This window comes from Chanodichthys erythropterus, chromosome 16 (genome assembly GCF_024489055.1).
Source record: "Chanodichthys erythropterus isolate Z2021 chromosome 16, ASM2448905v1, whole genome shotgun sequence".
In the NCBI taxonomy this organism is placed as follows: domain Eukaryota; kingdom Metazoa; phylum Chordata; class Actinopteri; order Cypriniformes; family Xenocyprididae; genus Chanodichthys; species Chanodichthys erythropterus.
Genome location: NC_090236.1, coordinates 2746824 through 2762402, shown reverse-complemented (window position 1 = coordinate 2762402; position 15579 = coordinate 2746824). Strand labels below are relative to the sequence as shown.

At 37.6% G+C, this 15579-nt stretch overlaps 1 protein-coding gene across 4 annotated transcripts in view; it reads left to right on the top strand.

Annotated features, from left to right (window-relative positions):
• Positions 1-15189, top strand: part of helz2b (helicase with zinc finger 2b) — a 33571-nt gene extending 18382 nt beyond the window's left edge. For 2 of the 4 annotated variants that reach the window (XM_067362501.1, XM_067362503.1), the window contains 13 exons: positions 113-188; positions 367-4456; positions 4620-4705; positions 5931-6068; positions 7143-7298; positions 7382-7526; positions 7652-7762; positions 7976-8168; positions 12954-13088; positions 13168-13389; positions 13645-13804; positions 14083-14250; positions 14421-15189. In XM_067362501.1, coding sequence (XP_067218602.1) covers positions 113-188; positions 367-4456; positions 4620-4705; positions 5931-6068; positions 7143-7298; positions 7382-7526; positions 7652-7762; positions 7976-8168; positions 12954-13088; positions 13168-13389; positions 13645-13804; positions 14083-14250; positions 14421-14533 — 5793 coding nt within the window. In that variant the 3' untranslated portion in view covers positions 14534-15189. Of the gene's footprint in view, positions 1-112; positions 189-366; positions 4457-4619; positions 4706-5930; positions 6069-7142; positions 7299-7381; positions 7527-7651; positions 7763-7975; positions 8169-8580; positions 8657-12953; positions 13089-13167; positions 13390-13644; positions 13805-14082; positions 14251-14420 lie in introns of those variants that run through there. The other 2 variants (XM_067362502.1, XR_010891905.1) reach the window with 2 other exon arrangements.
• Positions 15190-15579: the final 390 nt, after the last annotated feature.

Genomic DNA, 15579 nt, shown 5'->3' with positions numbered 1-15579 from the left:
ATTACCATCACAAATGTGATATTCACATATCAGAAATGATACTAAAGTCACAAAAATACAAACCACACTTCTGTTCCAGAATTTTTACCTGCTTTACCTTTTGATTTTTCAGGTTGAGCTAATCAGAATTCATCTCCGTCAGAAAGGGGTTTATGGAGTGTCTGTTCAGAATTTAGCAAACATTCAAGGTACTGGGGGGTCATCATTGTCTACTGGAGCTCAGGGAACTTGTTTGATTAATCAAGAAAAAAAACTCACATTTTATTTTATTTACAATTTGTGTCAATATGTATATCCATTTTAAAAATATTTATTATTACTATATTTAAATTACAACCTATACCCATTAAAATTCTGTGTCCGTAGGGAAGCAGTTCAGGGTCATCATCATAACAACAGTTCAGACAAGAGACAGACTTCTTCAATCAGAGTCAAGCTGCCCAGAGTTTTTTGATGACATTCGAGCACTAAACACTGCTTTGACCAGAGCCCAATCAATGGTGGTTGTAGTTGGAGATGCTGGTGCTCTTTGTTGTTTTGGAAAGTGTTCAAAAATCTGGAGGTTCTACATAGAACGTTGCATCAGGAAGGGCAGCACCATACCAGATCATTTCACCACCGATGTTCTACAACAGGAAGTATTGGAAATTTCAAAATTTCAGAAGACAGAAAAGGTAGAAATGGCTGAGAGTGATGTACCTTCCCAGGCTGAAACTGATACTATACTGAAAGAGATGGAAGACTATGAAAGTGATGAACAGGACTCAGATGAAGAGAATGAACAAAGGAGGCCTTTATTCTCTACCTCTGAAATGGAAAACCTCTTGGAGTTGGTCAGGAAACATCCTGCTATCTATAAGCATGGGGAATTGGTGATGAAAGGATACCAATCAGCTTATGTAATACCTTACGACAACCCATCTGTACAAATTCATATTGAAGGGAGGAAAAACATTGGCATGTCTTTCCCTGGTGATGAAGTTGTGGTTGAGACCAGACAACATGATGCTGACCATCTTACTGGGAGGGTTTTAGGTTGTACAAACAGACTACAAACATCCTCTGAATTTGTGTGTATATTAGAGGCTGAAAATTACTACAGACGAACACAAGACACTGACAAATATTTGGTGCCAAAAATGATGATACCCCTCAACCACAACACTACCAAAATACGTATCTTGGTAAAGAAAGAGACTCGCAATTGTATTCCAATATACAAGTTTGTCAATGGCAATTGGACAATAACAAGAAATTTTCGTGTGGATGAACAAACAAAACTGAACTATGTATTTGTTGTTCAGATTTTGGACTGGAAAGCACACTGTTCCTTTCCGCTAGGCAAAGTTACAGACATTCTACCAGTTGGGACATCTTTAGAGGAGGGACTTCATATTTTAAAATCAGAGTTCAAACTAATGTCTCCTCCTCTGATGCAAAAGGATGCATTTTCAGAGATGAAGACCGATGGAATTGATGACAAAAAAAGAAGAGACTTCAGAGGTTTACAAACCTTCACTGTTGATCCACCCATGGCTGGAGATTTGGATGATGCCATTAGTGTTAAAGATCTAGGAAGCTGCTTTGAAATAGGGGTTCATGTTGCAGATGTGGCTAGTTTCGTGTCTAAGGACAGCTCACTTGATAGCTTTGCAAAAGAGATGGGAGCAACTTTTTATGGCCCAGGAAAAGAACCTTCATTCATGTTCCCAAAACATCTGGCCACCACCTTTTGGAGTCTTCTCCCAGGCGAAGATCGTAAAGCCATTTCATTAATTGTTAAAGTGGAAAAGCAATCAGGGATTATCACAAGAAAGACCTTTGATCTCTCTCTGGTCAATTCTAAAAAGAAGCTAACCTACAAGAAGGCTGAGGATATAATAAGTCAGTGCAATGATGAGCTGAGATTTGATACTTTGGAGGACTGTGTCAGGGTGGCTTACCGTTTTGCCAGAAGCCAACGCAAAGCACGACTTAAAGAAGACTGGAACTATGCCCAACCTGATAAACAACGGATGCCAGGGGAGAGAGAAGCAAATCTAATGATTGAAGAGTTAAACATAATGTTTAACCACGAAGTGTCAAAATTTCTGACAGAGCACACAAACACTAAACTCTGCACTCCTCTGAGGTGTCAGGCTCGTCCTGATGCAGATCGATTACAAATGATCAGTGATCAACATATGGAACTCATTCCTTTATCGTCACACCTGACATTTCATATCAACAAAAATCGAGAGGACCTGAATAACACAATCACCTTCACTGTTTATTCTCCAGGTTCTAGTGATGTCCACTCTGACAATAATCCTAACCCTGATGATAACCTCAGCACTTTATCAAGCCATTTACAAGATGCCATTTCTGTCAGTCACTCTGAATATCATTTTGAAATTGGAGTACACAAAGCAGATTTTTTTAGCTATGTGTCTGGGGACAATATTCAGAACTTGGGTGCACAATCAGACACGTGGAGTCTTATTCCAGGCAAAAAGCGTCGTGCCATCTCTTTAATTTTGAAAGTGGAAAAGACAAATGGCAAACTAGTAGGGCAAACGTTGGTGCTTTCCTGCATAAAGTCAAACAGGGCATTGTCCTACAGTGAGACTGACAACATCATCAACCAGCCAGGTAAAAAAGAGATGAAGACTGATACAATAGAAGGCTGCATCCTTGTGGCTTGTTGTTTTGCACTTAATCACAGGAAACAAAGACTCTCTGGACAAGTGGACTCTTCCAATCCTGCTGATCTTGGATCATCAGAAGACAGCAAGTGCAGTTTAATGATGGAGGAGCTGAAGTTGATGTTTAAAAGAGCTTGTGAACAGCTGATTGATCAAGAAACCCTGCTTCCGAACACCTTAGTGACAGCTTCGCCTGAACTGGTGAGGAAACTGAAGAAAGACAAGGAGGAATGTGAGCCCCTACAAGCACTGGATAATCATCTGGATTCAAAAAGTGTGCAGAACAATGGCAGTTTCACCATTCTGACATCTGTGTGGAAAAAGATTGAATCAGCAGCTTTGAAAGGTGACTTTTACAAAATGGCTGACCTCATTTCTACAGATGACATTCATCCACAGTTGGTTCCAGCAGTTGTTCAGTTAAAGGCCAGTATCCAAAAAGCTTTTTTCATTCGTTCTCGGTCATGCAAAGACGCTTTACTTGGGCACTATTCGTTGAATCTGGACTCATACACACATTCATCCTCACCCATTCGCCGGTACATAGATGTGGTTCTTCAGAGGCTCATGCATTCAGTTCTCAATGATCGTCCTGTTGAGTATTCGCAGACAGACATTGATCTGTTGTGTGACAAGTGTAAACAAGGAGAAATGAGGGCACAGCAGTATGAGAGTAAAGCAGAGTCACTTAATCTGGCAGTCAGTCTACAAAAACAAAGCACATACAAAATGGCTTTTGTCACCGTTGTTCGACATGACAGCGAAAGTTTCAAATTATCATTTCCGTTTGATAAAGGAACTTTCCCGGACAGGCTTCCTGTTAAGTACAGAAATTTACAGCTTGAGGATCAACCGTTATTTTGCAAAAAACAAGTGAAACTGACTTGGAAAAAACGGATATATTCACTGAGCATGACGCAGAGCCCACTGCAGAACTTGAGATTCTGTTCAGAGATACAGCAAAGCACCTGGCACGCCATTGTTGAGGCAGTGAGAGACGAACAATGGGAAGAGGCAAAGTCCCTCATACTGGCAGCAGATGTGAACGATCACAGTGAGATCAATGAAGTGCATACATCTCGATTTGATCCTGATAACACTTTTATGTCAGAAGATGATCATTACACTGACTTCAAACTCTATTTGCAAGTTGGAGACACTGTCCAGGTCCAGCTGACCTCAGAACAGGAGAGGGGCTACTGGGCGCCATCTGTACAATTATTGAGTCTGAGTTCAAGCTTTGAGATCTGTGTGGAACACACTGATAAACCTATAAAGTGCTTTTCCAAACTTGCAAACCACCGATCCAAAGGTCACTATAAGGATGTAGAGGAGTATGTGCAGATATGGAAGCCCCTCTGCGAAATGGAGTCTGCTGCGACTGCTGTGGATGACAGTGATTGTGTAGTGATAGAGAATGTGCAGATAGCTTGGATGAAATCCTTTGATGATTCCAAACTCTCTGGAAATTTCTCACTGCCTGTAGAATATGTCAAAAAATGGGCAATTGAATTTGACCTGGCCAAGTGTTTCCTCTGTATCCGAAAGAGAGTTTTGAAGGAGACCCAAGCAAATAAGACAGAGCTGGATCCAGACTACTTTACTTGGGTGGCCCATGGTGTGACAACTCAGTGTTTAGATCCTCCAGAGATCAGTGTGAATAAGTCCAAAATTATTCACTTTAGCATAAAAAATACATCCATGATCATTCCAAAATTCAAGCGGGATGCCACATTCACAGTGGAGGTGATCCCAAAACTCATTCCAGACATGTAAGCATGTACACATCACATCACAACCATATTATATTTCAGTACACTACAACTAAGACCATCATAAATCAGTTCATAAATATATTTTGTTCAGTGCATACAGGCAAAGTCATGACAATGAGTTGCAATGATGTTTGATTTTTTTTCTGCTTGATTTATCCAGACGGAAGGAAAGTGCAGTGAATAATTTAACAGCAGCTAATGGGCTCGTTAAGAACATTGCGCTAAGACACCGAATTGGGAAAGAAAGTATGCATTACATTCATAACATGTCATATGTTGAGAGAATGTTTTTTAAATACACAAAATGTGGTTCTGTGATTTCGAAAGGTATTACAAAAGTAAAAAACATTGGAAAAAAATAACTTTTGGCAGCATTTTTTAAACACTTTTTTGTTCTTTGCACATGAAATGCAAAGTGTGATTTCTATTGTGAATTGAAACACAGCTTAATAAAAGCAAAAGAAGCATCACAAAGAAAAGGAAAAAAAATAGCCAAAATTAAGCTCAAAGGGCCCTATCATACACCCGGCACAATGCGACACCAGGCACAACTCAAGTGTTTCACCCCGACACATTCATTTCTATGTTCAGCACCATTTGCTTAAATAGCAAATGCACTCATGCACATCTGTTCGCCCATGGGTGTGCTGGTCTGAAGACAGACAGGCGCATTGTTGGCGTGTTGCTATTTTGAGGCAACTGAAAACGACTGCACGATTGACCAAGAAAAACCTGGTCTAAAGTCAATGGCGCAGTTTTTTTTTAAATTTTTTGTTATTTAAAGGGCGCGTTAGTAATATGCACCTATAGGTGGGTGCACAACATGCGTACACTCTGCTTGTTACACACGGACACGCAGCACCACACAAACATTTTTTAATTTTAAAAATAAAAAGATTCCTTTCTGGAGAAGCATTCAGTCTTTGGTGCAAGCACAACAGGCTTTTAAAGGGAATGGGAGATGAGACTGATTGGTTTATTGCACGCAATGCCCAAAACACACCCATGACTCATTAAGTGACAAGGTATAACCCCTTTGGACCATGCTCCTGGTGTGCTGACCGTTTTTTTCCATCGTTAAACTGCCAAAAGTGGATTCGGACACACCTTAAGTGCACATGCACCATGCGCTTCAGACCATGTCCTTAGATCGTTAAAATAGGGCCTAAAGTGTTGCAAAAGAATTGCTGCCAAAAATCAGTTGCAGAGAAAACTACAGCATATTCATTTTCATTTCAGAAGAAATATTTAAATTTTATACTTGTTTTGTTTTATTTACTTATATAATATACCTACACAGGGTGTTGGTGTCTTGTTTAATTTTCTGATTTCTTTTTAATTCTTCATTGAACACCACATTGAACCCAAGTCATTATGTGAGCTTAAAATGATATATTTGCACTTTATATGTTAAACATGTACTGTACATGTACTTTAGTTCATTGGTTGTTTTGGCTCTATCAATCCACAGGCTCTGAGCCAGCTGTATTACCATTTGTGCTTATGAGAGAGGAACCACCAGCAGGTCTGCCTCGACTGAATGAAAGCCAGTTTAAAGCTTTGGCGCGAGCTCTAAACGGCAAATTCACTCTCATTCAAGGGCCTCCAGGTTAAACATTCTGAGCATATACAGTTTTTTGTTTAGCCTTCAAGGCTAATTTACACTGCAACAGAAACATTTGTCAGGTTTTGTTTGATAAGTGTGTTTCCTCGTATGCTGGTGTTGGTCAGAATGTTTTGTTTTGTTTTTGTTTTTTTTGTAGATTGAATGTTCAATCCCCATTTGTTGGGTTGCGGAATGTCTGAGAAGTGATGTACTGTAATATGTTGATTGTCAGTGTCGATTGGCATCTGTGTGTGTGTGTAGTGTTAATTGCCCTTAAATGACAGACAAACTCAGTTAAAGGGTTAGTTCACCAAAAAATGAAAATTATGTAATTTATTACTCACCCTCATGTAGTTCTACACCTGTAAGACCTTCGTTCATCTTCAAAACACAAGATATTTTTTTTATAAAATCCGATGGCTCAGTGAGGCCTCTATTGCCAGCAAGACAATTAACACTTTCAGACAGAAAGGTACTAAAACATATTTAAAACAGTTAATGCGAGTACAGTGGTTCAACCTTAATATTATAAAGCGACGAGAATACTTTTTGTGCGCCAAAATAACAAAATAAAGATTTTTTTTAAACAATATCTAGTGATGGCTGATTTCAAAACACTGCATCATCGAAGCGTTACGAACCTTTTTTTCCGAATTGGTGGTTCGTCACGTGAACTATGTCGAAATGTCGAAACACTTATGATGTAACGGAGCCTCGTTTACTGAAGTCATGGGACTTTGGTGCTCCAAACCACTGATTCGAAACAAAAGATTCGAAGCTCCATGAAGCAGTGTTTTGAAATCAATATTGTTGAAAAGTCATTAATTTTTTTTTAGTATTCTCATTGCTTTCCAAGCAATCAGATTTTATCAAAAATATCTTAATTTGTGTTCCGAAGACAAATGAAGGTCTTACGGTTGTAGAACTACATGAGGTAATTAATGACAAAATTTTCATTTTTTGGGTGAACTAACCCTTTAAGTTTATCACAGTCACAGGGATTTTATCCTATTTTTTCTCAATGCTTCTTAATGGGACTTTTTCTTAATGGTTTTTCTGTATGTTTGCCCTTTATAGGAACAGGAAAAACAGTTGTAGGAGCATATATAGTGTACTGGTTGTCTCATCTGAACTCTAAAAATCTTTGGAAGCTAAAGGACCCAAAAGACAAAGAAAAGAGAGAGGTTATTCTTTACTGTGGACCCTCAAACAAGTCTGTGGATGTAGTTGCAGGTACGCCGATGTTTGTGTTCTAAGTAACTAGTATTCCTGTGAAGAAGAAACTTTTGTATTATGTGCTTGTGTTGTGTGTACAGAATACCTGCTCAAGTTTGGAGAGCAGCTGAAGCCATTACGTGTGTACAGCAGACAGATGGAGATGCAGGAGTATCCTTATCCCGGCAGCAACATCCAGTTATCTCACAAATCACTGCGCCAAGAGCAGTCTAAATCTGAGCTCAGGTACTGCCAATGAACCAAAAATTGCCTTAACATATTGTCACTCATCATCATGCTATTGCTTAAAAAAAATTAAAAAATAAACATTTTACCTTTACATAACTCAAACTTCACATTGCTGTTTCTAGGAAAATAACACTTCATCATAGAATTCGAGACAACTCTCACAACCCTCATTCTCAAGCAATAAAGGACTTTGATAAAAGAATTGATTCACTGACAGATGAAGAAGTAGAAGAGTACGTAGATGTTTTTGTTGTATTAATGCTGTTTGCTTCCACTTGAAAATGCTAAATGGTCATAAACAACTTGAAATACCAGTGGCTTAATTTCAATCGCCATCATCATCTAAATCCATCTAAAACACATCTCTGTATCTAAGAGTGTGTCTACAAGTTTGTAACTGTGTGTGAACGCATGTCTGCATGACAATAAATTGTGTGTATTCTCAGATATAAGAAGCTCCTAAATTCTGCACGTTTGTATGAACTGGAAAGGCATGATATTATTCTATGCACCTGCACGGCCGCCGCCTCCCCCAACCTCACCAAGACACTCAGTGCTCGTCAGATCCTCATCGATGAGTGCGCCATGGCAACAGAACCCCAGACGCTTGTCCCATTGGTCAGCTTCAAACCTGAGAAGGTCAGAGTGACTCTTGACCCATGTAACAAACAAGTCAAAACAATATAAAATGGAAATAAATTGAACAGAAATGTTAAGGAACTTGCTGTAAAGCACTAACCCAGCCTAATTCTTCAAAGCACTGAAACTTTGGAAGAAAGTTAAACTTAAGACACACTCTTTATAGCATACTAAAAGAATCCACAGGAAGCTGGACACAAAGAACTCCTTTTAGGTTTAATAATATTCCTGAGTAAATGATAGCAGAACCAGATGTTGAAAAATAATAAGCATTTTGTTCTACTGTTCTGATGCTCCCTGCCATGCTTGCTTAGCTTGTCACTTTGTTCCTGAATTGCTCTGCCCCAAAAACTACTGCTTGCATCTATATTTATGAATACTTTCTGTTTGCCAACATAAATGACGTTATCAGGATGGGTATTTTGGGTGAAGAATCCCCTCAATCCCTTCTATTGAACAGTGAGGGGGGACTCTGTTCAGAAATATTGGTAAGCTATTATATTAACAATTACATTCCTCAATATCTTTCTTGTTTTCTTTGCTAAAGGTCCAATGACACCAAGTACAAAAACTATAACAATAATGATAAAGATATAGTTTTAAAAATTGTTCTAAATATAAAAGAATAGCAGAGTCACAATTATAATGATAATGTCACACTGGCATCGTTGAAATCACTTTCAGAAAGATTTTTTCCAGCTGATGAACAATAAAAACATTGACAGCCAATCATAATCCCTCCTCCATTTTAAGAGCTAGAACATTTAAAGTGGCAGACAACAAACCTGCACCACATGCTTGGAATACAACGATCATTATTGTTCACTGGATGCTAATATAGTTATCATTGTGGTTATCTTGATAGTTATCGTTCTTGGTGTGATCGAGCCTTAAAGAGTTAATTCACCCAAAAAAGATATTATAAGAAAGTAATTAATTGCTCACCCTCATGTCGTTCCAAACCTGTAAGACCTTCATTCATCTTCGGAACCCATAAGGTACTTTTCCATTGCGTGGTACTACTCAGTTCGGTTTGGCTTGGCTCGCTTTACTCTACGGTTTGCTTTCCCATTGCAGTTAGTACTGCTTCAAAGTGGGTGGGATTATAGACTGATCATTAAAGGTGCCCTCTTTACTGCCATAGATCCACTCCTCATCTACCAACAAGTCTGTACCTCATCTACTGACCACGATACAGCCATTTCATTTTTCAAGTTGCGTACGATAGTCGCTTAAAGCAAGTCATTTTGCGAACAAATTATACTGCGGTGGCTGTTACTGACTATTTAAATCTAGCGGGTTTGGTGTCTCATGATCAAATCCAATGACACTGGTAGTGATGATTCTCTGATCAATCAGTGATCTGCAGTGTTTAAACTTCACATTTATCAAAGCCACTGGAAGGCAAGCCTGCAACCAGTGTTGCCAAGTCTGTGGTTGTCCCACGGAAATGGGCTACTATTACACTGTTGCCGCAAGTTGTTTTTCATGTCCGCGGGTTGAATCGACCCAAAATAACTCAATATTTAGTCCCTGGAATGCGTATTTTTCCAGGGGACCCCCCTGAAATGCGATTGGGCTAGTTTTGAGGAGCAATTTGGCGGATTTTGTTGTGAAAACCTGGCAACCCTGCCTGCAACCTTTAGCCAAAAATGCGTAATGGCTCCTCCAGGCGGTACGCAGGGAAGGAGACAAGAGGCTGTTTTTTGAATGGATGTCAATGGATGAGAGGCTTCATTATGCTGATTAAACAGCTTTTGTGGGGAAATGGCTAATCATTTAATTAATCAACAGTCTGTTCGCTAATCTTCAGCATGTTTTACACTAAACAATACTTTCGTTGAGAACTATATGTAGATTTTAGCTTGATAAAAATGAATTTTTTTAGAGAAGGCAGACTAGGCAATGTTGTGACAGGTAGGACTCATTTATGGCATTACCAACAGCAAATGTGCCGCATTACTGTTGAACAGATAGAACAATAGATGTTGTGTAAAAGCCACTGGAAGGCAACCTTTAGCCAAAAAAGCATAACGGCTAATGCTTAGGCTCCGGCTGTGGCTGTACACAGGGAAGGAGTGTTGAACAGCTGAGAGGTGCCACACGTGATTAAGTTAGCTGTTACGCTTTCTCCAATGGTAAGAGATAAAGACACTCTCATCTCTCTATAATATACAATCTCTGCATTTAGTATCTGTACGGCTTGTCTGGAACCTCAACCGAGGTGGTACTATTTAAGCGAGCCGTAACAAACCGTACCATGCAGTGGAAAAGTGCCAAAATGAAGATAATTTTAATGAAATCCGTGAGCCTTCTGGCCTCCAATTGCCTGCAACACAATTACCACTTTCAAGGCTCAGATCAAAGATAGATCAAAGACATCCTTAAAATAGTCTATGTGACTACAGTGGTTCAACCTTAATGTTATGAAGCAACCAGAATATATTTTGTGTTGCAAATAACAAACAAAAATAATTACTTTATTCAACAATTTCTTCTGCTCCATGTCAGTCGCCTATGCTGATCACATAGTAAACACAGTACAGCACTTCCAGATTCTTACCCAGAACACCAGCTCATCACACTTATGCGTCATGGTGCTCACGCAAACAGTGTCAGCAATACTGAGCCGGCTTTCGGACGTAGAACCCGGAAGCGCTGCACTGTGTTTACTACGTAATCAGCATAGGTAAAAAATATCTTAATTTGTGTTCTGAAGATGAACGAAGGTCTTACGGGTTTGGAAAGACAATTTTCATTTTGGGGTGAACTAACCCTTTAAGAGTGCCGCTTGAGCTGTTTGCATTTACTTTTCAGCTTTTTGGCTTTTTACAGTGCCTAGCAACTCTCTCTGTTCATGGGCATCTAAAATAAATCAATAACACAAATCAAACGATACAAAAATACATTAAAATAGTAATATTTATTGTTGAACACATTTGTCAGTGCTAAATATCCTCATTTATCTGTAATATAAATAAGATGCTAAAATTGCAGTGCAGTGATACTGTCATGCAGTGTAATAAATGACACTATGGTGTGACAGAATTTGCATTACATTGAATGACAAACACAGACTAGATTCATTTGAAAACACAGATTCATTCATAAATGAAACAGCCGTGTTTGCTCTGAGATGAAATAAAGCAATCTGACATTACATATCCTAAAACGATTGAATTGTTGTATAAAATCGATATTACATTTGCAAACTCTCTTTATAATAAAAAGCTGTCACTAATCTCAGTTCATCGCGATCTCACAAACTTCCCTTACAACTAATGAAGTTGTCTACACTGCACAATGTAACTCTTATTTACATTGTGTCTGTACTTTGTTAAAATTAGAGGATTCGCGAGCTTGCCTAACTCAGCACTGAACAAAATCAAGAGTTTTGAGCGGTGAGTGGATTTTAACTTAAACGACTGGCCATTGTGTCTCAAAAGTCTCCTTTTTTTTTCAGTACTTTAAAAATCAGTTAAACAGTCCCTTTAATATAATGCAGCCAACACTTATTTGAAAATGCCAAGAAAACAAATATATTTTTTAACTTGGTATTTTATGTTTAGATATAATGGTAAAATCAAAGACAGTTTTACACTCTGAAAAAGGTGATGTCTCAAAAAGGTGATGTCTCATCTTTGACACTTAAAGGTGCCGTAGTACGTCTTTTTACAAGATGTAATATAAGTCTAAGGTGTCCCCTGAATGTGTCTGTGAAGTTTCAGCTCAAAATACCCCATAGATGTTTTTTTATACATTTTTTTTAACTGCCTATTTCGGGGCATCATTAAATATGAGCCGATTCAGGCTGTGGCCCCTTTAGCGCCCACAGAGCTTGTGCTTGCCTGAAACAGTGCATAAACAAAGTTCACACAGCTAATATAACCCTCAAAATGGATCTTTACAAAGTGTTCATGAGGGTGTTCATGCAACATGTCTTATCGCGCAAGTATGGTATTTATTTGGATGTTTACATTTGATACTGAATGAATTTGATGGTGCTCCGTGGCTAAAGCTAACATTACACACTGGTGGAGAGATTTATAAAGAATGAAGTTGTGTTTATGAATTATACAGACTGCAAGTGTTTAAAAAATGAAAATAACGACAGTCTTGTCTCCGTGAATACAGTAAGAAACTATGGTAACTTTAACCACATTTAACAGTACATTAGCAACATGCTATCGAAACATTTAGAAAGACAATTTACAAATATCACTAAAAATATCATGATATCATGGATCATGTCAGTTATTATTACTCCATCTGCCATTTTTCGCTATTGTCGTTGCTTGCTTACCTAGTCTGATGATTCAGCTGTGCACAGATCCAGACGTTAATACTGGCTGCCCTTGCCTAATGCTTGAACATTAATTAATGCTGGCATATGCAAATATTGGGGTCATACATATTAATGATCCCGACTGTTACGTAACTGAACTCTTATTATTTAACTATGTCAAGATAAATTCAATTTTTAATTCTAGGGCACCTTTAAGCATTAGATTTTTCCTTTAAGATTTGTATTTATTGAGTACTTTTAATTTAATATAATATAGTAATGGATGAAATGTGACAGCAGATAGTGACTCAAGCCTGTTTTCTCCATGCAACAAACTTTTTCAGCTATGAATGGTTAACTAGCATAAGCAAAACTAGATAAGGCATCTACTTCTTTCTCCAATACTCTGGCCTTATTTGTCCATCAAACATTTTCATTCACAGCCTTCTGTGAAAGTTTTCTGATCCTTGTCACATAGTCTCATATACTCAATCTTGCAGGTTGTGCTGTTGGGGGATCACAAGCAGTTGCGTCCGATAGTGAAGAATGAGCATGCGCGGAGACTGGGCATGACACACTCTCTGTTTGAACGTTACATGGATAGAGCACTACTGCTTGACACCCAGTACAGAATGGTACACATATGTGCTTCACACACTTTATACGCTTACACACATTTATCACTGTTTATTACATTTATTACTCTTTCTTTAGCATGAAGAAATCTGCAAATTTCCATCAGAAGCATACTACCTTGGTAAGCTGAAAACTAAGGTGCCTGAACGAATCAGCATGCTACATGCTGAGATTGAGACAACAAGACAAAGCAAACACATTCTGTTTGGAGATATACGTGGAAAAGAGATCAGTTTGGTTGTTTCAACTGCACGGGGAAATGAAAACTCAAAAGCCAACTTTGAAGAGGTCGAGAAAGCTGTAAGTAAAATATAGCATGCAAACGAATAAACAAACATTTACACCTAATTATATGTAAATTCTACAAAGAATCCACTGCATGGTTGCAATTAACAAACTCACCTCACTACATACAATTTTTAAATTTACCAAACTTTAGCACTTTGGTAACACCTTAGTATGGGGAACAATTCTCACTTTTAACTAGTTAATGCCAGGTTCTGGTGCTAATGAGCTTGCACCCACACTAATCAAACTAAATTTGTTTTTACGCAGGTTGAGATTTGTGGTCAGCTGGTATCAGTGGGCCGTGTGAAGCAGGAGGAAATTGCCATTCTGTCACCATATAACGCACAGGTGTTCCAAATCAAAAAAAGACTGTCCAATGGCTCCCAAATGAAGAGAATCACTGTCACCACCATTACAAAGAGCCAAGGTGAAACTCTAAAATCATTTTCTCTCTTTAGATCTATGTTTCTTACTTTACTGTATAAACAGAAATGGAAGATAAAAATAAACTATTTCTTTCTCATAACAATGAGTTCTGATTTCTAAATAGATTAGCTAAATAGCTAGATTAATTATTTCATGTTGACTAAAGTAGTTAACTAATGAAACTTTATTGTAAAATGTTACCGTTTTTTCCCCCCTAAAAGAATCTCATGTTCTTATGTATACAAAAATCTGATGAGCATTATAATGATGTGACTGCAGGTAGTGAGTGGCGGTACGTGATTCTGTCGATGGTTCGCTCCTGTCCCAGCGACGAGATTGAATCTCTGCCTTCAAGGGAATGGCTCTCCAAACACATTGGCTTTGTGGGTGATGAAAACCAAATCAATGTTGGCATCACAAGAGCACAGGATGGGCTATGCATTTTGGGTAATCCCTACATTACATTCATCTAAGAATTATTTTAAATGATATATTCTTAACAAATTATTAAATGCATATCCCAGTATCTTAAATCACTATGATTTATACAAAAGAATTTAATTTTTTATATTGACTATTATAAGATACTAATATATTTTTTTAATTCTGTGCTGTAGGCAATCAGGAGGTACTGAACTGCAGCCCAGCGTGGAAGAAACTACTGAAACATTATTCAGGTCATGGCTGTGTGGTCTCTGCAGACCAGATAACAGTACACAGTGTCCGTTAAATCAGATTTTAAATTAAGTTGGATTGAGCTTGAATCTTTTTTACAATCAGTGTAAATACATATTTTTTAAGATTATATTTTTAATTATACATTCCAAATTTCTTGTATCATTCCACACCATTTTAAAATGGTTATATTAATGAACTAATGAACTATTCCTGATATTTTATATTAATTTAAAACAACAGCAGTTTAAGAGAAGACATTACACATATTTTACTACATCTAACTATACAATGTTACTATTAAATGATTGTATAAAAAAAAGGGGGAGCTGGGCAGGGGGGTATTTGCTTTGAATACATTTCCACAAAGACTTGCAGTGCTATGCTTAATCTACTGAGCTGTAATTTTGTTTGATTTTTTTTATGATAGTGGTGGCAATAAAAAGTCAGTTTACCACAGTCCAATTGTAGTAACTATTGTTGTAACAATAAGCGTAGCAACTATTTTTGTAACTCTTTTTCACATTTACTTTGACTTATATACAGAATTTGGCTTATATATTAATTAAAAGCTTTTATTTTGTACATGTATGTGAAATGGAGTTATTAAACGTTTACCTGCAAAATATATTAACCACTTGTACTAACATTGTCTGGTGTCAGATTCCAATGGGAAAAGGCACTTTTTTTGCCCCAAGTTTGCATGCCTGTAACCCAATAAGTATTAAAGATATCTTAATATCCTTTTAGATTCATTAGGTTCTTAACAAACTTTCCTGGACATGTTAATGTGGCTTCATAAGAAAAAAAAAAAAAAGAAAAAAAAAGGTAAGTTGTACACATTTTCAGTGGTCAAAAACCAAATGTGGGTCACTTTTTTTCTAAATTTCTAAAGAACAAATCATGTAAAATTTCTATCAGCTTAATTGCATAGAACATACAGTACCTATCTGAGTGCCATAAATATTCTTTTTCTAAAGCTATCATGCCTGCAACTCTAAAAGTATTCAAGATATCTTAATATCCTTCTAGATTCTTATAAACTTTTTTTTTTTATAAACTTCATTTTTAGTGCCCTATATTGTTCAGTCCCATAGATAT